At 47.1% G+C, this 23,033-nt stretch overlaps 8 protein-coding genes across 10 annotated transcripts; 4 read left to right on the forward strand and 4 right to left on the reverse strand.

Moving 5' to 3' along the window:
* Window positions 1-18: 18 nt before the first annotated feature.
* Window positions 19-956, reverse strand: LOC117144788. Its single transcript, XM_033310157.1, has 2 exons — window positions 911-956; window positions 19-848 (listed from the first exon to the last, which is right to left on the reverse strand). Exons 1-2 carry the CDS (start codon window positions 944-946, stop codon window positions 168-170), a joined length of 717 nt encoding a protein of 238 aa, XP_033166048.1. The 5' UTR covers window positions 947-956; the 3' UTR covers window positions 19-167.
* Window positions 957-1,462: 506 nt separating this feature from the next.
* Window positions 1,463-5,971, forward strand: LOC117144707 (trichohyalin). The gene has a single exon (XM_033310047.1). The coding sequence runs from the start codon at window positions 1,594-1,596 to the stop codon at window positions 5,899-5,901; it is 4,308 nt and encodes a 1,435-aa protein (XP_033165938.1). The 5' UTR covers window positions 1,463-1,593; the 3' UTR covers window positions 5,902-5,971.
* A 248-nt stretch (window positions 5,972-6,219) lies between these two features.
* On the forward strand, window positions 6,220-7,241 carry LOC117144708 (uncharacterized oxidoreductase TM_0325). Its single transcript, XM_033310048.1, has one exon. The coding sequence runs from the start codon at window positions 6,283-6,285 to the stop codon at window positions 7,054-7,056; it is 774 nt and encodes a 257-aa protein (XP_033165939.1). The 5' UTR covers window positions 6,220-6,282; the 3' UTR covers window positions 7,057-7,241.
* A 320-nt stretch (window positions 7,242-7,561) lies between these two features.
* Window positions 7,562-8,583, forward strand: LOC117144451 (cyclopentanol dehydrogenase). Its single transcript, XM_033309607.1, has one exon. It carries the CDS (start codon window positions 7,625-7,627, stop codon window positions 8,396-8,398), a length of 774 nt encoding a protein of 257 aa, XP_033165498.1. The 5' UTR covers window positions 7,562-7,624; the 3' UTR covers window positions 8,399-8,583.
* Window positions 8,546-9,646, reverse strand: LOC117144450 (uncharacterized oxidoreductase TM_0325). Its single transcript, XM_033309606.1, has one exon. The coding sequence runs from the start codon at window positions 9,556-9,558 to the stop codon at window positions 8,764-8,766; it is 795 nt and encodes a 264-aa protein (XP_033165497.1). The 5' UTR covers window positions 9,559-9,646; the 3' UTR covers window positions 8,546-8,763.
* Window positions 9,647-9,910: 264 nt separating this feature from the next.
* Window positions 9,911-10,868, reverse strand: LOC117144452 (glucose 1-dehydrogenase). The gene has a single exon (XM_033309608.1). The coding sequence runs from the start codon at window positions 10,813-10,815 to the stop codon at window positions 10,045-10,047; it is 771 nt and encodes a 256-aa protein (XP_033165499.1). The 5' UTR covers window positions 10,816-10,868; the 3' UTR covers window positions 9,911-10,044.
* Window positions 10,869-11,284: 416 nt separating this feature from the next.
* LOC117142520 (3-oxoacyl-[acyl-carrier-protein] synthase, mitochondrial) lies at window positions 11,285-12,694 on the forward strand. Its single transcript, XM_033306563.1, has one exon. It carries the CDS (start codon window positions 11,311-11,313, stop codon window positions 12,628-12,630), a length of 1,320 nt encoding a protein of 439 aa, XP_033162454.1. The 5' UTR covers window positions 11,285-11,310; the 3' UTR covers window positions 12,631-12,694.
* A 475-nt stretch (window positions 12,695-13,169) lies between these two features.
* LOC117142519 (metastasis-associated protein MTA3) lies at window positions 13,170-22,789 on the reverse strand. 3 transcript variants are annotated; one of them, XM_033306559.1, is made up of 13 exons: window positions 22,568-22,789; window positions 21,143-21,304; window positions 18,353-18,460; window positions 17,613-17,941; window positions 17,170-17,490; window positions 16,922-17,110; window positions 16,599-16,868; window positions 16,284-16,534; window positions 15,634-15,884; window positions 15,209-15,562; window positions 14,970-15,097; window positions 14,790-14,905; window positions 13,170-14,653 (listed from the first exon to the last, which is right to left on the reverse strand). In XM_033306559.1, exons 1-13 carry the CDS (start codon window positions 22,593-22,595, stop codon window positions 14,518-14,520), a joined length of 2,643 nt encoding a protein of 880 aa, XP_033162450.1. In that variant the 5' UTR covers window positions 22,596-22,789; the 3' UTR covers window positions 13,170-14,517. The 3 variants fall into 3 exon arrangements, with proteins under 3 accessions (XP_033162450.1, XP_033162453.1, XP_033162451.1); XM_033306562.1 differs by lacking the exon at window positions 18,353-18,460; XM_033306560.1 differs by lacking the exons at window positions 18,353-18,460; window positions 22,568-22,789 and having other exon boundaries at window positions 21,143-21,374.
* Between the last annotated feature and the right edge of the window lie 244 nt (window positions 22,790-23,033).

Below are 23,033 nucleotides of genomic sequence, written 5' to 3' on the forward strand. Positions count from 1 at the left end.
CTGCACACAGTAGGTGTTAGCCATCGTGGATGCTCTATTGCAGTCCAAAGCAATTTACTTTGGCCTATTGTTTTATGTTTATCATATGCTAGTATCCCAGTGTTATTGTTTGCATACAGGAAATTGGTCTTTATTAAGGTTAATTTGTAGTGATGCTAGACAGATATCTAAAAAAGCTTTCGTAATATCAGCGACTTAGAACACTGATATCTGTGTTTAAGCTTTCTTTCCTGATCATTCAAGAGATCTAGTATGTCATCATTATTGGGCTCTTTCCAATTTTCAAATGACTCGAAGAATTTCTTTTCGGATTCCGCGGTTTCCTTGCTAATGCTGTTCTTAGCTTTGCTCAAACCGACCATGATTTCCTTGTGGATAGCTTGTAATCCTTCGAATATTTTGTTCATCATTTTAAGCGTGTTCTCCTTGACGACATTATCCTTGACGAACTCCTTGTAGGCAGTTGCGTTTCGAACTATAGCGTTCGCTTGCGTTGGGTCCATTTTCATGTACTTGCGGTCCGCGGGTGAGTTGCGCAGCTTGTCCATTTCCTCTTGAAGCTCTTTGGCGAAGTGCTTCTCCGCGTTGGACAGGAACTCCATGTTAGCGGCCCAGATAACCGCGAAGTGCTGCATTCTAAATGCCTCGAAGGAACCCAGAAATTGGCACAAGGCCGCCTTGTCCGCATCGGGCAAGTTGACGATCGGCGGCAGCGGTGTGGTCGTTATCCAATACCCACTGCTCCAGTCGATCGGTGGAGAGGTCTCTACGGACTCATCGGAATCCTCTGGATTTGACTCGTTCAAAGTGAGAGCTCCTGAATCCGCTGGGGCGCCACAGGTGTAGCTCTGACATGAAACGATGTTCAAGGATCATAAATACGATGAGCACCTAGCTCTTGCGGTCTTACCAGGAAAGCTACAGCTGCAATTAAAAACGAATGCATTTTGCTCAGTAGAAAGTATAACTATGCTGCTTGTGGTTCTGGCCTTCGTTTTTATAGGAAAATATGCAGTTAAAAACGACTTCATATCAGAAAGCAACCATATCCAGAAATATATAAAATATAAAAATAGGAAAAAATAGGAAAAATAGGTTTAGATCATGGAAAAAACCATGGCATCTTGGGGCTGTATATATTGTATATCTCAAGTAAAACACAAAGCACTTAAAAGAAAGGGGAAAGTCTTGATATCGTTATAAACTATTGTTGGCTCATGTTATTTACGAGGATAAGAGTATCGTTGAGTTCATTAGGTAAGCAGTTGTGATAAGGGCTCGGAAAACTTTTTAAGTTTTATTAGAACCAACTAGAGTTTTAGTAAATGAAACAAAATGTAAAGCTAGGAACAATCCAATTTCAGATTTCCATCTCTATATAGATATGTTAATATAAGCTATAAATAAAAATCCAAATCCTGTTCTGCTGATGGGTTGAAACATGTTTCCTGAGCAGAAACCGAGTTTCGTTTGAGTTTTTATAATCAGAGCAAGCCAAAGATCGATTGGAACATATAGGTATACAAATTTACCTGACAGTGCTTCGATTTCTTCAGTTAAAAATAGCAGAGTATTTAAAAGTATTCAATTACAATGACCAACGCCAGAAAAGAAGATGAAATAAAGCGCGACAAGCGGAAACGATTGGATGACCTCCTGGGGCGCAGCTACCGCCAGAAGGTGAGGATCATTCGCGGACTAACTGTCCGACAGGCGAGCGACGCGGATCTCGATCTGTGCGCCAAGTGGCTGAACGTTTTCAGACGTGCCACCAAGGAGGAACGCTGGGCGAAGGACTACCTCGTGGAACTGATTCTGCGCCAGCTGCAGAAGACAGGCCACCTGTCGCTGCCCTTCACCAACCTGGCCAACTGCAGACTGGATCTGCGCCTGCTCTTGGATGATGAGGGTCGTCAACGGCTGCGTCGCTTCAGTTCGCGGCAGGTGGTGGCCCCGAAGCCGTCGAGCAACAGTATGGCCATGAGGGTACTCAAGTCGTCTTCGTTCGAGTGGAGGCGCAGGTTGCGCCACCTGGACCATCTGGAAGACCAGTTCCGGCGCGAGGAGCAGGAAGTGTGGAGCCAACAGCAGCCACCCGCGAGGGGTCTTGTGCCGGAGCCACCGGCTCCGCCCCCGCCGCCGCCTCCCACGACGCGCAAAGTGTGCAGAAGTCGGAAACGCGTCAAGACGATCGGCGTTCAGGCGGGTGTTCCGGTGATCACGCCACGGGCTGAACGTGATCTCTGCGAGCGTGACCAAAAACAGCGCGAGATCCTGAAGCGGCGGGAACGGGATCGCGTGCAGCGGCAGCTCAGGGAGCAGGACCGGAAGCGGCAGAGGACTTTGCTGGCCGAGCAGCAGAGGCTGGACAGGCAGAGTCTGGAAAAGGCGCGTCAAGTGCGCGACCGACGCTTGCGGGAACAGCAGCAGAAAGTCAAGGAGCAGCGTGACCACGAGCGCCATCTGTTATTGAAAAGGAGAGAGGAGCAGCGTTTGTGGTCCCAACGACGTCCCACTACACCTTCATCCCAGGATGTGGAAATTCAGCAGAGAGCGAGTCTGGAGCCGCAAAAAAACGCTCGACATGACCACGAACATGATCCTCGCTATTTGCCCCAAACGGCCATGACCGTGCCAGTCGACAGCGACAGTACCCAAAGTGCAAGACGGATTCAGCAGTTGCACCTCCGGGCGGAAAACATCAGGCGCAAGCTGCTGGCCTATGAAGAGCTCAAGAAATACCATCGGGAGAGGGCGACAGCCGAGCGGGAGCGGCTGGATCGCAAGGAGTACCCAGACACAGAGACGGATAGTCGAAAGCAGAAGCACGAAAAATCCAGGAATCCACAGATTAATGTGACAGAAAGAAAAAGGCTCAATCAAAAAGCGCAGATAGAACGCGAAACTGACCAAAGAGAAGAATCCAAAGAAAAAAGGGAAAATAATCGCAATAGGATCAGGAAGCGACAGGAGAGTGAAGAGTTTGAACAAAAAGAAGGCCCAATAACAGCAGAAAGCGATCATAAGGAAGAATTCTGTGGAAGAAGGCAAGTTGATGAACGGGAAAAGGATAAAATTGATCGACGGAATCAGAAGAATATGGAAAAACTTGAAAGAGAGCGGCAACGGGAGGCTAAAATCCTTAAAGAGCGCCAGGAAAGAGAAGAGTTTGAAAGAAATATTTTGGAAAAATTTGAAGCCGAACAAAGAAAACGGGAAGAGTTCGATAGAAATAGACAAGAGGAGCTTTTGATTCTCAAAGAACGTCAGGAAAAAGAAGAATTTGAACGAAGAGAATTGGAAAAAAAGTTAGAAGCCGATCGAAAACAAAAGGAAGAATTGGAAAGACTGCAAGAAGAAGAGCTTAGACTCCGAGATAAAGAATTTGAAAAAAAAATTTTGGAAAAACTAGAAGCCGATCGAAAAATAAGGGAGGAATTCGAAAGACAAAGGCAGGAGGAACTCAAAAATCTCAGGGAACGCCAGGAGAAAGAAGAGTCGGAAAGAAAAGAATTGGAGAAGAAGCTGGAAGCTAAGCAAAAACAGATGGAAGACCTGAAAAAATTGCGAGAAGAGGATTTAAAGTGTCTCAAGTCACTCCAAAGCAAAGAAGCACTAGAAGCCGAGCGAAAGGAAAGAGAAGCATTCGAAAGAAAAACCTGCAAAGAATGTGAACGAGAGAAGAAAAAAATTGAAGAACTTGAAAGAAAATCAAAGGACTTACAAGAGGGAGATGTGAACGGGGAACTCGATAAAAGAGAGCAAGAAGAGTACGAAAGATTCGCCAGAGAAGAAGAAAGCAATGAAGAAAAAAGACTTTTGGAAAATCTTCGGCGCAGCAAGGAGGAAATTGAAGCACGGGAGAGAAAGATAATTGAAGATGATTTGCAAAGAGAACAGATCCTTAGAAAGTGGCTTCAAAAGCAAGAGCAAAAGGAAAACAGGGAAAGAGAAGAACGCGAGAAACGTGAAAGGAAAATTAAGGAGGGCATAACTGCAGAGAGTAACAAGCGCCGGGAAAGAGAGCAGGCTGAGAGAAAGCACCGTGAGAAACTTGATCGATTAGAAAGGGAGAGACAGGAAATTAAACGCCCAAATAAAAAGCGCCCGAAAAAGGTTCAAGTCGACGGGCATAATGCCGATGGGAAAGGGGACGAAGAGGAGCTTGTTACCCGACGTTGTCCAGAAAGCCCGAACCAGGAGGAGATATATAGGGATTTAAGAATGCAGGAGATTACCCTCAGTGAGAAAACAGAGTTGAAGCTGCAATGTGAGGCAAGAAAGGTGGCGAAGCGACTGCAGCGGCACCTGTTAGGTTCACTTGGTGTGCACGGAGAAAGGGTGCGTCATTTGGGCAAGGAAAATGACCCACAGAGAGTTGCAAGCGAGAGAAAAGCAAAAAGCCAGACGGATAATTGGTCTGTGGAGAATCCCCCCGCAGACATGACGAAAATGGGGTTAAGTGGCAATGATGTGTCGAACGTTCGTCGAAGTGGTCAGCAACTAGATCGCGATCGATATGAGAACGCCAATGTCCGCTTGAAAAAGGTCCAAGAAAGAAACAGCACGTTTTTTGAGGAGGTGAAGGAGAAGTTTCAGGAGCTCGATAAGCTGCGCTTGAAAGCAGGAGAACTGGAAGCTCAAAATCCTTTAAACAAGCGTTTCGAGATAAGACCTTCAAAGGCGCGTCCGTCAAAGAAAGATGCACAGAAACCAATCAGTTCCAGTCAAGAGTACTTTCAGCCAGGATCCCTGCATAGGCTTAGCGAGCGATGGTGTGACGAGGAACCCGGAGCAGAGGATCCAGCCACTCAGGGTCGCAACGGCGCCATCCTCTCTAGCAGCGAAAGCGACACGGTGCCGGAACCCCGTTACTCCCTCGAGGGCAAGTACTGTCCGTTCCTGAAGACCTACGCGGTGGAGACGCAAAATGCTCAATTCATCCCACATGAAGAATCAGCTCAGGGAGGAGCCTACGGCGCCCATGTACCCAACCAGGTGGACGATTGGCGGAAGACACCACCAAGTTCGTACTCTACTGAGGAGGCAGAACCGGGCGAGGAACGAGCACGAGGTGGCGGCAATCCAAGTGGCATTCGCATGACTTACTGCACACGAACTGGAAAGAAGCGTTTTCCGCAGATCAAACAAAGCGAGATTGGCCACGATTCTAGCGGGCTGAAGGAGGATCGGGTGCAGCAGAGACGAGTTTTCGGGCAGCTTCTCAAGCAGGCTCGATCATTCGATTGCAGTCCGGAGATATTAAGAGCGGAGAACCGTCTTCTGGAGAAAAAACTGGCTCGAGCTAAAAACAAATATCTGAAGTGGTCAGTTCTGCGAATGTCCAAGTATCTCATAAGTGTATTCCAGAATGATGAAGCTATCGAGAGTTCCGAGGAAGAGAATGAATCTCTGGAAAGTGGAGAGCTCGAGCAGATCTATGTGCAAGAGACCGATAGCAATATGCTGGTTCCTAGGCCAATCTTTAAGACTCTTATTTTTACTCTGGTTACATCCAACGAGTCGATTTCCCCCCATCTCGCGGACAAAATAACCGAACTAGAAGACGAGCTGAAGGCTCACCTCAAGAAGATTTCTAGACGCGCTTTTGCACAACGAGGTGCTGGAGCTCTGAAGCGGAAAGCCAAGTACTTGATGGACCAGCAGCGTCAACTACAAAGTCGCCAACTGTCCGAGGTATGTCGGAATTCCGAGGAGCAGACTTCAAGGATGTGGGGGCAACTAGCCAGCAGCAGTGACTCCTTGCGAGGGATCAGGTATCTCTTTCGCGACTGTTGCGACCTCCGAGACCCATTTTTGTGCGTCGCACTTCAAAACATCGAGCGTCTCTACAAGGAGTGGAAGGATCAGCGGTTTGACGAAGATTGGAAACAAATCTGATTTCGTTTTTTTCGTTCCTGTTGAATTTCGATAATACCCACTATTTCAATTAAAGGCTAGCCTAAATAAATTATGTATTTTATTTGTGTGGGGCAGAGTGGCAAAGGTTTGGCTGAGGGAACGCGGCTCTTCAAAGTTTTTAATCCAAGAAAGAAGTCTAAAAGAAATAGTTTTAAGCCCGCTGAACCAATTCAAAAACTATTTTTCACTGACACGTTTCGAATATTCCAACCGCTGGAGAGAGAGAGCTTTTCGATAAGCTTTTCCGGCACAGCTGATATGGAAAAGCTATCACTCGCCAGCTGGAACTGCGCTTCTTCTTAGATCTGTCTATCGTTTCCAGTGATCGAACTTCGCTTAGCGTAACCCAAACACCAAACGATGTCATCCTTCAAGGACAAAGTGATTATTGTGACCGGCGCCAGCTCCGGCATCGGAGCAAGTGCCGCCGTCCACTTGGCCAAACTCGGAGGGCTCCTGGTCATCGTGGGTCGCAACGTAGAGAAGCTAAAGGAGACGGCCGACAACATTGTGGCGGCCGGAGGAGCCTCGCCCTTGGAACTGCAGGCGGACATGACCAAGGAGGCGGAGGTACAGCAGATTGTGGACGCCACTCTGGCCAAGCACGGCCGCATCGATGTGCTTGTAAACAATGCGGGCATCTTGGAGACAGGCTCCATTGAAGCCACCAGCCTAGAGCAATTCGATCGCCTGATGAACACCAATGTGCGTTCCCTGTACCAACTAACCATTCTGGCCACTCCGGAGCTGGTCAAGACCAAGGGCAATATCGTTAACGTATCCAGTGTCTGTGGACTGCGCGCCTTTCCTGGTGTCCTGGCCTACAATGTGTCTAAGGCAGCGGTGGACCAGTTCACGGCCTGCGTGGCCCTGGAACTGGCCCCCAAAGGAGTCCGCGTAAACGCCGTGAATCCCGGCGTGATTGTGACCGACATTCACAAGCGTGGCGGCATGGACGAGGAGACCTATGCCAAGTTCCTCGAGCACTGCAAGATAACCCATGCCTTGGGTCGTCCTGGCGATGTAAAGGAGGTGGCGGCCGCGATTGCCTTTCTGGCCAGCGATCAGGCCAGCTTTACCACGGGAATCAGTCTGCCCGTCGACGGAGGTCGCCACGCCATGTGCCCGCGATAAGATGCGGATGAGCAAATGGAGAGAAATCATTCGCCCGGTGGCATTTATCGAATTTAGCGTCTCATTTTCAGTAGTTAATTTAAAGAACACGACTAAAATACGACACAATACATTAAAAGTGCCCAGTTAAGATATGTTTTTCTTGGATTTTTCTTCTCATAATAAAATAATATATTGCTAAAATATCTATAATCTATTATTATCTTGTTTTGGGATCTTAAATAGCTGAATGTATTGTAAAAAACTCTCACACCCTCTGTCTAAAAAATGATCACTTTAAAAATAAAAACTGACCATACATACTCTTATATATTTATTAATATACATACATACATAGTATATGTATGGTATTTGTATAGAATAACAAATTAACAGTTTAATTAACACCAGCCGAGCGCGACTCCAGTTAACTTTATTTGAATTTCACAACCGCTGAAATTTGTAGGTTGGAAGGTTCCAGCCTATCGATAGTGTAATCGGATTGCAGCCCGGGAATTGTTGACTTCTGGGTCGAGGCTTCAATGTCACCAATCACTATCAGTTCAGCCGTCGAGTGGATCGCCTCAACATGCCCAGTTTCAAGGATAAAGTTATCATCGTGACCGGTGCCAGTTCGGGAATTGGAGCAGGTACTTCGGTGCTCTTGGCCAAACTGGGAGGCCTCCTCACCATCGTCGGCAGAAATGTGGAGAAGCTCAAAGAGACCGCAGAGCAGATAGTGAAGGCTGGAGGAGCGCCAGCACTTCAGGTGGCGGCGGACATGAACAGTGAGTCGGACGTCCAGGGCATCGTATCCGCCACGTTGGCCAAGCACGGTCGCATCGACGTGCTGGTGAACAACGCCGGAATCTTGGAGCTGGGCAGCATCGAGAACACCAGCCTGGAGCAATTCGACCGCGTTATGAACACAAACGTGCGGTCGCTCTACCAGCTGACCCACCTGGTCACTCCGGAGCTAATCAAGACCAAGGGCAACGTTGTGAACGTGTCCAGTGTGAACGGCATCCGTTCCTTTCCCGGAGTCTTGGCATACAATGTTTCCAAAGCTGCGGTGGACCAGTTCACCAGGTGCGTGGCCCTGGAGCTGGCTCCCAAGGGTGTGCGTGTGAACTCCGTAAATCCCGGCGTGATCATCACCGAGCTCCAGCGTCGAGGTGGATTGGACGAGGAAGCATACGCCAAGTTCCTCGAACACGCCAAGGTCACCCATGCCCTGGGTCGGCCCGGCGAAGTCAAGGAGGTAGCTGCGGCCATTGCATTCCTGGCCAGCGATGAGGCCAGTTTCAGCACCGGTATCAGCCTGCCCGTGGACGGAGGTCGCCATGCCATGTGCCCCAGATAAGAACTGAGTTCTTTATCCATAATGCATTTATCTGCCACCAAACTTTTGGTGGCAAGTATTTTAAAAACTATTAAAGTCCAAAATGAATATAATTAAAGTAGCGCGCTTACCTCATGTATTTTAAATACTTTCTTTTCAAGGATATGATTCTATGTAAATATAACAGTTTGCTAGTAATTAATAAAGCCAACTTCGTTTTTAATATTTAGCAAATCCACAACTCTTGTCAACGCACGCAGGTTTTAATTTGATACTTAAAATGTTCAATTTCGTAGTAATGGACTTAATCGGCGGGAAACAAGGCAAAAAGGAAAGACATTCGTCTGGACAGGATCAGATGATCAGATAGAATATCCTAGAAGGGACTAGCGCGGACACATGACCTGCTTGCCACCGTCCACAGGAAGGGTCACGCCGGTCACGAAGCTTGCCAGCTCGCTGGCCAGGAAGCAAATGGCGGCCGCCACCTCCTTCGGCTCCCCAATCCGGCCCAGGGCATGGGTCTTCTTCGAGTGCTCCAGAAATTCGGCGTAGCTCTGCTCGTCCATGCCCCCCGCCTTTTGCAGATTGGTGCGAATTACACCCGGATTGACCGCATTCACCCGGACACCCTGGGGACCCAGATCCAGGGCAAGGGAGCGGGTGAACTGGTCCACCGCCGCCTTGGACATGTTGTAGGCCACCAGATTGGGAAAAGCGCGCAGTCCGCAGACGCTGGACACGTTGACAATGCTGCCCTTACACTGCAGCAACTGGGGCAACAGCAACTTGGTCAGATAGAACCCGGACCGCACATTTGCCTCCATCACGTGGGTGAAGCAGGCCAGTTCCGTGCTCTGCAGCGTTCCCGTGGGCATGATGCCTGCCCCATTTACCAGCACATCCAGCTTGCCCTCGTAGCGCTCCGTGGTCTTCCGCGCAATGCATTCGATCTCCGGCAGCTTGAGCAGATCTCCGGCTATGCCGTACGGCTCGGAGCCCGTCTTCATACAGCGTTTCATCACGCATATGAGGCCCTCCTCCTCCCGATCCACCAGGGCCAGGCAGGCGCCCAGCTTGGAGAACATCTCCGCCGCGGCGGCCCCGATCCCGGAGGCTGCGCCCGTGATAAGCACCACCTTGCCGGAGAAGTCCAGACCAGCCTTGCCCTTGCTGCCCATCGAATCGAATTTTCAAGTGAAAATCCAAACTACATTCGTATGTACGTACATGTGTAGATGACTTATCGAGGAAATATAACCCTGATCACCAAGGATGTGATCTTAGTTCTTCTTACTAAATAATTAACAAATATATAAAAGCAACAGTTAGTTACTAACTAAACAAAAGTTTGAAATAAGGAGCTCAAATATGTCGAATAAAATTCTCAAAATCACAAATTAACTGAGAGAAAGAGATATCTTTAAATCCTAGTTAGTGGTTACTTATAATCCAAATCATTTTCTAGAATATTACTTTATTCTAAAGTTAATTTTTGGGAAACTAGTTTAGTCCTGAACATAGACGACTAAATAAATGGCAATCAGTTTTATGTACACAATTAAAACAATAGGTAAATCAAAATAACAATTAAAAAATCGGATTAAATGCATTTACGCATGGAAGAATCCATGCAGAGGAGACTAAAAGTTCCATGTCCTGTGGACTCAGCGTGGGCACATGGCATGGCGACCGCCGTCTACTGGCAGGCTGACTCCAGTGCTGAAGCTGGCCTCATCGCTGGCCAGGAAGGCAATGGCCGCAGCCACCTCCTTCACATCTCCAGGACGACCCAAGGCGTGGGTGGTCTTGGAGTGTTCCAGGAACTTTTTGTACGTCTCCGCATCCATGCCGCCGCGGGCATGCAGGTTGGTGACCGTTACGCCGGGATTCACGCAGTTCACGCGCACACCCTTGGCAGCCAGCTCCAAGGCCACGCAGCGGGTGAATTGATCCACGCCCATTTTTGATATGTTGTAGGCCAGGACGCCGGAGAAGGAGCGAATCCCATTGACACTGGACACGTTCACGATGTTGCCCTTGGTCTTGATCAGCTCGGGGGTGGCCAGCATAGTCAGTTGGTAGATCGCCCTCAGGTTGGTGTTCATCACGCGGTCGTACTGCTCCAGGCTAGTGGTCTCGATGGTGCCCGTCTCGATGATTCCGGCATTGTTGACCAGCACGTCCAATTTGCCGTACTGCTGCAACGTTTCCGACCAGATCCTCTGGGTGTCCGCCTCCTTGGCAATGTCGCCCACCACCAGGGCCGGCTGCGATTGGCTCACCTTGTTGCACTCCGCGGCTACCTTCTTCAGGTTCTCCACATTGCGTCCATTGAGGGCCAGACAGGCGCCGTACTTGGCAAACTTAATGGCGGTTGCAGCTCCAATTCCGGAGCTTGCTCCCGTAATTAGGACCACTTTGCCGGCGAAATTCATGATCCAACCCAGAATTATGTAAGGGGATCTCAAGCTCAGTGCGCATCTTGCTGGATTTAGTAGGGGTAGTCACCTATTAGAAAGCCAAAAAGCTAACTTAATTTAATGTTTACAATATCTGGTAAAATGATCAATTGAATTTAATTTGTGTTAAGGAAGCAGCAATTATCAAAATCTATTGTTTTATTCAATTCAGGTTTTCAACGGTAAGCTCTATTAACAAATGCATAATAATAGTGTCATACGACAAAACTAGTTGAACACAATATGTTTCAATAGACAGTATTCTTAAAATGTATAATTTGTTGGTCAACAAAGATATTTTGATTATTCGACAAAATGATTTCTTATTTATTTATATATTGCATGAAATGTTTTTTTTTTTAATGGGTCCTTTTGGTATATTAAAAAAAGTTGAATCTTAGTATATTTTCGAAGTGTGCTTGGTATTTTTTAACGGCTAGCCGGTCTCACTTACGTGATCATGTAAACGAAATGCGAGTTTTAGGAAAGTGCACTATTTTGGTAAGGCAAACCCGCAGCTTATCCACGCAATCTGGGCGCCGCAGAGTGGTGGTCACGGGTAGTGGCGCAGTCACTCCGCTGGGCAACAATGGACCGGATTCGTGGCGACGCATACTGGCCGGCGAGTCGGCAATCTCTCGGCTGAGTGCGGAGTTCAAGGGCTTGCCCTGCCAGGTTGCGGCTCAAATCCCGAGGGAAAAGCTACATCTGGACCAGCACCTGACCAAGTCGGACATTAAGCTGATGAGCCCCGCCACCCAGTTTGCCGTATTGGCGGCTGAGGAGGCCTTGGCCACCGGAAAGTTGTGCCCCAAGCAATTGAGCGAGGAGGAGCTTGAGCGGTTCGGAGTGTGCGTGGGCATGGGCATGTTCGACCTGGCAGAGGTCTATGGCGCCTGGAACCAGCTGCAACGAGGCTACAACAGAGTTAGCCCCTTTTTCGTGCCCAGGCTGCTGCCCAGCATGGCGTGTGGTCACATCAGCATGCGACATGGCTTAAGAGGACCGAACCACTCGGTGTCCACGGCCTGCGCCACAGGTGCCCATGCCCTGGGCGATGCCATGCGTTTCATCCGCAGCGGAGATGCCGACGTGATGCTGGCGGGGAGTGGTGAGGCCTGCATAGATCCCCTCTCCATCGCTGGATTTTGCAGACTGCGGGCTCTGAGCACCGCATTCAACGATAATCCGTCGGTTGCGTCCAGACCATTTGACAAATCCCGGGATGGCTTTGTGATGGGAGAGGGCGCAGCTGTGCTCTTGCTAGAGGAACTGGAGCACGCCCGCGCTCGGGGAGCTCCCATTCTAGCCGAGATTCTGGGCTACGGCTTGTCCGGAGATGCCTATCACATAACGTCGCCCAGCGATGACGGTGCCGGAGCCACTCTTGCCATGAAGCGGGCCATACAGGATGCTGGAATTGCACCAGAGGATGTTACCTATGTAAATGCCCACGCAACCTCCACGCCCACCGGGGATCGCATTGAGTCACACGCTATAGGTCGTGTTTTCGGAGCGCACACTCCGCAGTTGAGGGTCTCCTCCACCAAGGGAGCACATGGCCACCTGCTGGGCTCCTCCGGCAACCTGGAAGCGCTCTTTGTGGTGCTCGCCTGCGCGGATAACACGCTGCCGCCCTCCATCAACATTGAGCACCTCGATGTGGACGTCAATGTGGTCACGAAAGCCACTGAATGGTCGGCGGACCAGAAGCGACGCGTTGCCCTCAAGAATTCCTTCGGCTTTGGAGGAACCAATGCCTCCCTCTGCATTGCTAGCTACATTGAATAGTAGCGGCGAGTTGTTAACTATTTTTTAGAGATCCAAGTAAATAAAATCCTTAAATGTTTGCATATTTTTAGGAAAAATGTTTAGTTTTAAAACTTTATTTGGAAAACTTTTTCGGTTGCTTGTCTGGCCGTCACGTCGTCGTCTTCGTCAGTTTCTTGCTCTGTAAAAAGGATTATGCGTACTGTTCTTAACCAATGCGCCATGTATGTACTGTTATACTGTATATCTGTATATAATATATATATATAGGTATATAATTATGTATATAGCTCTGTTTGATTTGCTTCTGTTGCTTGTCTCTCTGTTTGTTTGTTTGTTATTGCTGTTTTGTTTTTTCTTGCTGCTTGAAGTCGCCGCCTTCCGGTTGAACAGAATGGATTTTGTGTTTTCTTGTGGAAAGGAAGGATGGTCAAATCAATGGCTGGTGACTGGTTTGTTTTGGTTTGGCTTTTAGGCGGCTTCTGCTGTGATCATGGCCAGAATTTGACAATAGTTGCAGCTTGCTATCCGTTCGTTCTCTTATCTGACTTAACTAATCGTTTAATTTGAAGTGTTTTTATTTTACAAAATTGCTTAGGTCGTTAAGTTAAAGTATGTTGGCTTACAATCGAAACGTTTCATAATCATTTAATCTTATTGGTTTTCTCTTTATGCTCTGCGTGCTGCTGCTGCATTCAGCATTCAGCTTGCCCTGCTGCTGCTCTTCTATCTCTAGAGTCTAGAGTCTAGACGATATTCTTTGTTATCTCCGTGTAAGCATACACATCGGATGTACATACATATATGCGGCTTAGACTCGTACTAATTATATGCGTAAATAATAATATGCTATGTGTGGGTTTCGGCTTGGGCTTGGGTGGGGGTGGTGGTGGTGGTGGTGGTGTTGGTGGTGAGGGGTGTGCGCAGGCGTGTGTGTGGGATAGCTCTTTGAATGACCGAACTTTCGTCGTTTGTTACATACATTATGAAAATACGCTTTATTCGAAAATTAACTTTTTAATTTTAGTTTTTACTGTACAGTTTGTTTGTAGTTGACGCTTCTCGATTTTAGTTACAGCACAAATTATTGGGTTTTAATTACTTAATTTTGCACGCCACATTCATTATTCATTAACAATGTTAAATTTCTCCACTCCCTAATTCAAATCGCTCAAACAATTTCAAATATGTATATCTTTCGGCTTACAATTCAAATTTGGACAGAAAAACATTTAAAACTTACGGAGGCCATTCAATTTCATAATTACGTATCTGGTTTTAGCTAGGTTTAGGAAATAAAGGAATAAAGTGGAACTTTAGAGCGCGATTTAAAAGTTCGACAGAACTGACACATTCACAAATGTATATTAAAAAAACCATTGCAAATGCGTTGTGTACTAAACGAATTAACGAACATTTGAGTTTCGTGCGTTGCAGCTGGCACGGAAAGTGCAGCTTGCATTCGGTGTGTTGAGATTTTTTAAATTTAAAAAATATATAAAATATTTATAAATATTTTGTTGTCTCGCGTTCTGTTACTGCTGCTACAGACCTTAACACTTACTATCTTACTATTTGTTGTTAAAAAGACATCTATTTAAGCGCTAATAAAGTGGTTTGTGGTTGCTATCGGGTATCGCGTTCTGTTGTCCTGTTCATACAGTGATGCTGTAACTACACTGATCCTGATTCTAAGTCGAATGCCTGTCCACACGTCTGTGTGCCTTATGCTGCGGGGGTATGTACATGGCAAGCCCGTCAAACCAGAGAGTGCTCCTAGTTGAGCAGTGCATCCATGGTGTATGGAAATGGAGGATGCTGCTGCTCGAACCTACTTGCTGAAGACGATAACAACTTGGTTGCCGATGCTGCTGATGCTGATGCTGTTAATGTGCTCGCCGGCGACGGTCAGTCCAGTATTACGATTTGTGATTCAATGGGCCTGCTACTCGGCTCGGGCGCCGCAGGTTTGATGGGCAGTGTGCGCCATGGTTTGCGCGCCGCGCGACGCAGATCCACGGCGGAGAGTATTTTTCGCGTTTTTCTGTAAAAAGATATATTGTAGGAATATTAGTTAAAGTACGGCGATTCTAGCTTTCAAGCATCGGCTTCTGGTGAAAGCAAATTATATTCAAATTAAAACCGAAAATGTAATGATCTTGAAGCTGCAGATTACTCACTTGTGTGTATCGTTAGCCCTAAAGTAAACATCGTCCGGTGCATCCATCCAACTGATAACCTGCTTGCGTCCGTTGCCACCGCGGGCCATCTGCGCAATCTTCTGTTTACCATTGAGCTAAAAAGGCGAATATGTATAAATAGATTATAATTAAATTAACTAAATTAAAAGTATTACTCACATGATGCCTGGAGAGCGGCTGTCCAGATGCCGCCATCATGGCCGCAAACTGCTCAGGACTGGGACAATGCGAGGGCATGGGATCCTTATTCGGCCGCTTGGCAGGAGGTCCGCTGGGAACTATAGTAACTGCAAGAGGAGAAACTTGGTTAGTCAGAATTAAGCACAATATAAACACCCATAATCAATGTGTTCTTTAACTCTTTTGAAAATTTTAAACACATGTAATGGAAGACCTACCTTCAGTGCCATTCAACTGCTGGTCCTCGTGTGCCCGCTTCCGTATCGTCGACGTGGCTTGCGTGGGAATTATTGTGAGCTCCTTGTCGGCCGGCACGGCCACGACGTCGGGTGACTTGTTCGGCACTCGGTCATATACCAAGCTGCCATCGGGCGCTTTCGGGGGTTTGGGGAACGAGACGACAGCCGGCAGCGGCATTTTGTCCTTGGGCGTCAGTACTAGCCATTCATGCGGTCCGCTGCCCGGCGCACCTAGGCGGTTGGCAATCTTGGTGACACTACCCCGATCCTTGGGCTTCAGCAAAAGCAACTTCTTGATCTCCGCCTGCGATTTTCCACTAATACGATTTGTAACTAAGAGAAAAGAAACATATTATTTCACATAAGCGTGGCTCATTGCAATTAACAAAGCGGTTGAGACTCACATTCTTGTTTCACCAGCATGGCGTTGATTGCGTACGCGCTCTGTCGCGCCGCCTTCTTCGGCTTCACGATGCTGCGGCAGATGGCACGCGCCACCCGTGTCATGGGATTGGTGTGCAAGTAAAAGGCAGTGCGCGTCTTCATTATGGGCCGCGGCGATCCGGAGCTGATGGCGATGCCGTGCGCTTGCGCATAGTGGCGGGCCAGGTGGGTCTTAAGCTTGAACTCCTTGCCGCAATTGACAATAGAACATCTGTGGGAAGAGAGAATTGAATGAGCACTCGTTGGTCCACAATAATAAACCAATAATAAAGCAAATGAAAAGAGCATGTTTTACTCGTTTAATCTCGAAATTGCACTGCAATCAGGCATTTCTTCAATTTAATAAGTATCAAAAGGGGAATGTTACATTGCCATAGGAATTTCATTTATAAAATATGTATACAGTTGTGTAAAAATTAAGCCTATCATTTATAAAATGTAAGCAAGTATACGAAAAGGCCGCTCTAAACTGACAAAATTGAAAATTAAAATGAACTAGAAACGAAAAAGATGTATTTAAAAACAAAATCTAATATTCTGTGTAGTGAGACAGAAGAGTTGATAAATGCCAACTTTAGTTTAGACCTATTTTCTTTCAGCATGCACCTACCTGTGCAACTGACGATTGGTAAGATCACTGATTTTCTCGTCATCATTCAGGTCCACCACAGCCGTGGGCGTTGTAGCTAGACCCGCTGACGCGGCGGTCGGCGTCGACGCTGCCGATGATGACTTCTTCTTGGCGTCGCCATCCCCACCATCGCCCTTGGTCGCCGACTTCATACTGCCGTACCTCCGCCAGTACTCCCAGCAGCTCAGGCAAAGGCGGCACGTACTGTGCCCACTGTTGACCGAGTTCCACTGCGGACGGATTGGCGATTATAGTAAGAACGTTAAATAATCGTACTTAATCCCAGTGGCTCACCTGTGATGATTTCGTTGTACCGCACGATTCGCATGGCTTCCCATTGTTGGAGAGATCTGTGCTCCCGTTTGTGGTTCCATTATAGATGCCACCGCCCGCCTTCACAGACGTTCCGTTCCCCTTGCCATTGTTGTTATACTGCGGTATGTAGACCTGCTTGAGCTTCAGCTCCGCCTCGACGGCCTTCACTCGCTTCTGCTGCACGTAGCGATCGGTGGTCTTCCACATGTAGTAGTACTCGATGATTTGTTTCAGCGTTTTCCAAGGCAGCTGGAAGGATGATTTTTATTTTTGAATCAATATCAATTTGCATTGCCACTTACGAAATCTTGTCGAATGTCATTAAAGTCTTTGCCATATTTTTCCAGCGCCTCTTCAAAAAGATTCGCCTCCGATGCGCTCCAGTCCTCGATTTCATCGCGACAGAGCACAGGCCCAGTGGAAGGAACTAGCGACGACATGGACTCTTCAATCGAGTACTCGTGCTTGTGCAGAATGTTCATTGCGTGAAACTGAAAGGTAAACACCAGTAAACGCCAGATCCCATCATAGATTTGCAATCATCTCTTACCAGTGTGATGTCCCTGCTGGCCGCCGCGGCGGACATGTGCAGCGAGGGCTGCTTCACCGAACTGCTGCAGTCCAGGGCGCGGGCGAAGGTGCCGATGGAGCGAGAGACGACCAAGAACTGGTCTATCTTGCGGTCGGTCAGACTGTGCTCCGGCGTCCACACCAGCGATTCGAGTTCCTCCAGCTTGCGGTCGTCGGTGGCGGTGTCCTTGAGCTTGGCGGGTATATCACACTGGTAGCGACTGCCGACCCGAATCTCGCCCTTGTCGGCGAGCAGCGTCTTCTGATTTGGATCGAACACCAGACAGTAGAAGAATGTGTCCTGTGGATGGTTTTATAAAGCAATTAGTAATTACTATTTAAGCAGGGTTTAAATCGAAGGATAGCACATTATATAAGCGAATGGAATCTTCCTAGACCAATTTCCACCAACAAGGAACTTACGTCTTTATTAAGATAGCTCTGCAGGGACTCCGTCTCGTTGAGCAGGGTCACCGAGCACTTGCCTCGGATCTGTGTGGCGGGTATCGACTCGACTTGGCGTGACAGAAACAGCTCGCGGTGCTTGATCTGATAGCGCTGCTTGCTGGTCAACGCTTCGCCCTTCTCCGCGTCGCCTCCTGCACCTCCGGCGCCACCCGCTCCACCTCCGCTGGCAGTGCTGCTGCTGTTGTTGTTGGAAGTGCCGCTGCTGTTGCTGCCGGAATTCCCGGTGGCCGAGCCTCCTCCGCCGGACGTTTGCGTCGGACTGGTGCGCTCCTCATCCAGGGCAGCTAAAAGAACAAGCAAATCATTAGGTTCGTTCATTCGGTTCGGATTTTTAAGATGGTTAGTGATTATTTAAGCTAGAGTTAACATTTAAAATAAATACGATTTAAATATAATAAAAATAAGGTATGTTTAATAGTTTATTGCTGGCCAAAGTCAGCTTACAAATCAAATTAACAGGTGTTTCATATCAGGTATGTTGAAATTTAAAGTAAATTATGATCACATTAACCAGAATAGAACTATTAATAAGAATTACCAACTAAGATAGGTTACTACACTACTGAAATTACCATCGTGCTCTACCTCTACTTAAAGTGCAAAACATACAAAATGAGGGCTATAAGTCTGAGTCTGGGCTACGGTTCTACGGAGATGGCAGAGATAGTATTTGAGTAATCAGCTGGAGATGGTACCTATTGAGGGATCGAGCACAGCCTGCGCCGCCTGCTCCTCGCTTACGGGTGTGCGTAGCCAGGTCTTCTTCAGCTTGGTTGCCAACGGTGAGTCCTCGGCGGTGGCCACTGACATGATGCGTTATTTTAGATTTAAGATGGTTAGGAGTATGATTTGGTGCGTTTTGGGGAAATGCGTTCATCGACAGTGTTTATGTTTATAAGTTAAAGCATTTTAGATAACAAGTTTTAAAGGGATACCTGAACGTTATGTCTTTTAAGAGTCGTTGTCATTGGCGAAAGTACTAAGGATGGAGTATGGTAATAACAACTCTGATCCTGCTCAAAAGCTTGACGACCATATAAGGACTCACCAAACATATGACAAACAGACCAAAATACTCCCTAGGATACACAAATTTAAAAGACGAGCAAAGAACCCTTTCAGCAAAAAAGTAGAATTCTGGTTGCTTTACAATTTGTCTAACGTTTCCTATACCCTAAATATATTATCTATATGAATACAATTGAAAATGTTTAAACTAATACAAGGAAAAGTCATACATGTCTGTCCCTATGTTAATAAAGTGACGCTACTTGAATCTAAACGTTATCTATATAATATACATCCAAGCTTTCCCGGAATTTGTGGGTTGCAAAATCCGAGAGTAACCCTCATGAATTTCCTGGAAGTTCGCTGGGCTGATTAAAAAATGTACGCTTGGCATTTCGCAAAGGGCGGAAGGGGAGGAAGGTGAGTTGGGCGGCGGCCAGCACCACCACGCCTCCTCGGCGGACAAAGGGGCGTGGGTGCATCGCCGGAGTCCCAGAAAAGAGCCGAAGCTGGGTACGTGTATTTGTGTATTTGTATTTTGCGCTTGTTTCGAAGACGAAGTGAGAGCACCCAGAAGGGGGCGGGGGATGGTGGATGGCGGTGGGTGGTGGTTGGAGGGTAAAGGCTTGGGCTTTATTTGGTGGCCATAGATAGGACACACAAGTGGGCGGGTGCGCCGCTGTGGGATTTGTTTGCCTTTCGAGCGTATCTGTTATTCTATACCCTTTCCACTTCCCTGCTAAGTTCAAGGTCTGCTATTGACAATGTGATTAGCAGCTGAGAGTGGTTATCAGTAATCCCACATTTGGTTACATTTCACAATAATTAAAATAATAATAATAATGTTAAGATAGTAAGCTTCATATTTATACTTAGATACTTCATTCTAAGCAACAAAACACTATTTTCCTGGTATATATAAAATATAGTAATCATTGCATCTAAGTGGATTTTAAGTGTATCTGGAGTTCGGAAAAGCACCTTTCAAAGACACTTGCACCAAGTCCGTAGCTTGGGGTTGGAATGGCGGCACACTTGTGCCTCAAATGTATATTTTTGCGCTAGTTTTCAGCGCCTGATTAGCGACTCGCCTGCGAAAAGGCGACGCACGCAAATAAAAAACTGGCTCGTGGAGCGTAATGAATAAAATAAATAAAAAGTAAAGCAAGATGACAGTGGTCCGATGATGATTTTGGGGCCGAAAGGGGCTGTGTTAATGGGCATTGTTGGCGCATGTCGGTCTTGTGGGAGTGCAGGAGGTAGATGGGGTGGTGGATTGGGGTGGGTTGCCGTGCGAGGTCAGACCCACGGAAAACGCATTTTCGCGACGGTCACGTATCGAATTCGAGTGGGTGGCCAAAGCCAAAAATTCAACCCAATTGGGCATGGTTTTTGTGAGTTTTTTGGAGCGGCGGAGTGGCAGTGGATGAAGGCGCTGTGTGTATGTATATACGAATGCAAAGCGCGCCTCCCTGCGTGTGCCACATCGCCATAGCTTCACTCCACCACTCCACACCCTGCTCCACTCCAATCCCCTCCAGATCCCAACTTCTGACTTGAACATTTTCGTGCACACAGAGCAGCAGTGTCAGTGGGTTTGGGGTTGGGTATGGGTATGTGTGGCAGCTTTTCAGAGGTAGACAGCCAGTCTACCTACAGCCGAACCAAGTATCACATTCGCATTGACGTCGGCGCCGCCTAGCAGCAACCGAAAACAGCAACAACCGCATTACGGGTAGTACAGTGCAGCCCAGCTCATTACAGTCGAGCATCATTAGAGCAAACCGGTGGCGTTCAAATTACTGACACCCTAACATATGTATGCTTAAGGTTGAACTTAATAATTCGCCGGCTATTTCCGCACCACGATGCGTGTTTATGTTCATTAACAGATCCCAAAACAACTAGTTTCTTTGACCAACATATTTTTCGACTATTTTTTTAATGCTATTTCTAATTTGCGACACGAACAATTCAAATGACCCTACTGGAATAGGTGCTTCTGGTTCGAAGTAGAGTGGTACCACTGCCAGTTTTTGTGGCTCGAGTTATGAAGGTTCCACTGCCTTTTTATGTGGATGAGTCGGGATGCTGGACGAAATCCGTTTTCGCTCCGCCTTCACAGTTGTTGTCATTGCGGTTCTTGTTGCTCAGGAAGTTTGACTAGGGTTGCGGGGTGTTTGTGGGTGGGGTGGCACTGTGGGAGGCTGGGTGGTTCGGTGGGTGGCTTGGCTTTCCACATGCCTTGACACATCGCTCACAGTGGAGCTCCTTGCGGGTTCATTTTTTTTTGTTTTGTGGTGGGCATGTGCTTAGCAGATCTGGTCGTCAGGTTTTAACTTTTAACTTGTTTGAAGGCCACGACAACGACTCTTGGCAACATAACCTCACTTTGTTGACAATAAATATACACACTTAGGGTAAACGTAACGCAAGATATGGATGCGGTTTCGGGGGAACGGGGTTTCTATACTCACGTTGGTGTTTGTCGGCCAATTGCACGAGCGGATTGGGCAGATCCCGGCGGCGGTAGAAGCACATGACCTTCGCTTCCACATTGCCGGTTTGGTTTTTGTTCAGCTCCTCGATGCGTCGTATTAAGTAGGGACTGTTCGGCGTTGTCTCAACGTAAACATAGTCTGAAAAAAATACAGTTTTTGAGGTGGCTGATGCAAGAGGGTCGGAAAAGGGCATGGAAGGGGGGAACTGCAACTCCATTCATACGTCACAGGTAAGCGCACACACACACCCATACACGCGATCCACTTAAGTGCGACCACCACTACCAGCTAAAGCGCAATTAAATACAAATGGGGCTATCCATCCATATAACTATATAACTACAACAACTGCAGCGGAACCTGTCGTTGACCATTACAAAAACATAAAAGAAATTCCGTTTGTCTGTATGTACATACATCCAAACGCCGTGTGCATTTATGCTACATTTTGGGATGCAGATACACAGATAGATGGGTAGATAGATGGAGAGAGATGAAAAAGAAAGTGTGGAGGCAGCGAGAAAGCATCGCCGAAGGTGTGTAACTGTGTGCGTGGCCATTAAAAACGGCAAACAAAAAACGCCGATGGAGACAAAAAGTTCTCGGCGATAAAGAGCAGATAATTCGACAAGTATATATGCCATTATTATTTATTTTGATTCCGTTAATTGAAAGCTTGCGTATCCGACCCAGCTTATTTGCATTTCGAAAGAGCACACACACCCACACACTTGCAAAAATCAGGTGAAGACAACACAATAACGTCACCGCTCGGGCGCGAGCGAGATGGCTAACAAAAAGTGCGTAAAGCAGGGTGAGGAGGGTGAGGCGTGAGGTGGGGGGAGATGCTCAAAAGCTCATTAGCATATGAAAACACAACAAAGCGGGTGGGCGGTCAGCCCCAAAGTGAGATACACTTTCGCACACAGTCAAACAAACACACACGCTGGAGAGATCACAATTCGGCAAAACCAAATCCAAATGCAAATGCAATTCAGTTCCCCAGCCCTAGAATACACACACACTAATACACTCAGAGCATAAGTTAATGCTTATCGGTTGGAACACGTCGAAAACACTTGCTGCAGCTGCGACACAAGAGCAGTGCCCCCTTCTTCAAAGAAGTTTAAAAAAAATAGAAAAGGTCTCTCCTTTTCGACGGATTGTTCTTGAGATTGATAACACACACACATACACGTGCGTCGGGACTCCCACTAAAGGGTTTTCGGCAATTAAAATGCACTTTCGTTATTGTAGGAAAGCCTCCTCAGACACAACACACACGCATACGCACACACTGGACACACACACACGTACGCAAAAGCGCACACGCACACCGTGAAACGGCGGCGCCGATAACGAAAGATGATAGAAAAGCGAGTACGGGAAAATTTTTCTCACCTCCGACTCGATACATATTTGTGGCCATTTTCACTACGCTCCCGCACCAAAACTTTCACATGCAAAACACTCGGCACACGCTTAGCACTGTTTTTCAATGGTCCTGTTCCAAACTAGCGCACATTTATTAGCAGAAAACTCGAGTTGTTATGATTGCATTTTTCACATAAGAAGACGCGTTTTTTTCGTCGCCATCTTAGAAACAACTCAACTCTAAAAAATACACGCACACACACACAACGCCGAGTAAACAGCTGCACCAGGGATGCATTCCGCGGTGCGATAGTTTGGCCATCGATTGCAATCGATAGATGGGGTATTGGGTAAAAACTTAATGTTAAAATTTAGTTGGGGCGATAAGAAAAACGATAAGGAACACTATTTTTCGTTAATATCATTACTGAATATATATTAATGAACAATGAAAATAATGGGCGATCCCTCACCAATAACTACCTTGTTTTAT

Source organism: Drosophila mauritiana, chromosome 3R (genome assembly GCF_004382145.1).
Source record: "Drosophila mauritiana strain mau12 chromosome 3R, ASM438214v1, whole genome shotgun sequence".
NCBI lineage: Eukaryota > Metazoa > Arthropoda > Insecta > Diptera > Drosophilidae > Drosophila > Drosophila mauritiana.

Excerpts from the sequence above, each read along its gene's own strand:
- LOC117142520 (XM_033306563.1), top strand. The coding sequence starts at position 11,311 with ATGCGAGTTTTAGGAAAGTGCACTATTTTGGTAAGGCAAACCCGCAGC.
- LOC117144788 (XM_033310157.1), bottom strand. The coding sequence starts at position 946 with ATGCATTCGTTTTTAATTGCAGCTGTAGCTTTCCTG. Across the intron at positions 849-910 it reads TTGCAGCTGTAGCTTTCCTG|AGCTACACCTGTGGCGCCCC; the intron begins GTAAGACCGCAA and ends GTTTCATGTCAG.
- LOC117144452 (XM_033309608.1), bottom strand. The coding sequence starts at position 10,815 with ATGAATTTCGCCGGCAAAGTGGTCCTAATTACGGGAGCAAGCTCCGGA.
- LOC117144708 (XM_033310048.1), top strand. The coding sequence starts at position 6,283 with ATGTCATCCTTCAAGGACAAAGTGATTATTGTGACCGGCGCCAGCTCC.
- LOC117144707 (XM_033310047.1), top strand. The coding sequence starts at position 1,594 with ATGACCAACGCCAGAAAAGAAGATGAAATAAAGCGCGACAAGCGGAAA.
- LOC117144451 (XM_033309607.1), top strand. The coding sequence starts at position 7,625 with ATGCCCAGTTTCAAGGATAAAGTTATCATCGTGACCGGTGCCAGTTCG.
- LOC117142519 (XM_033306559.1), bottom strand. The coding sequence starts at position 22,595 with ATGGCCACAAATATGTATCGAGTCGGAG. Across the intron at positions 15,885-16,283 it reads ACCAATCGTCAGTTGCACAG|ATGTTCTATTGTCAATTGCG; the intron begins GTAGGTGCATGC and ends CTCTTCCCACAG. Across the intron at positions 14,654-14,789 it reads AGGGCTAACGATACACACAA|AAAAACGCGAAAAATACTCT; the intron begins GTGAGTAATCTG and ends ATCTTTTTACAG.
- LOC117144450 (XM_033309606.1), bottom strand. The coding sequence starts at position 9,558 with ATGGGCAGCAAGGGCAAGGCTGGTCTGGACTTCTCCGGCAAGGTGGTG.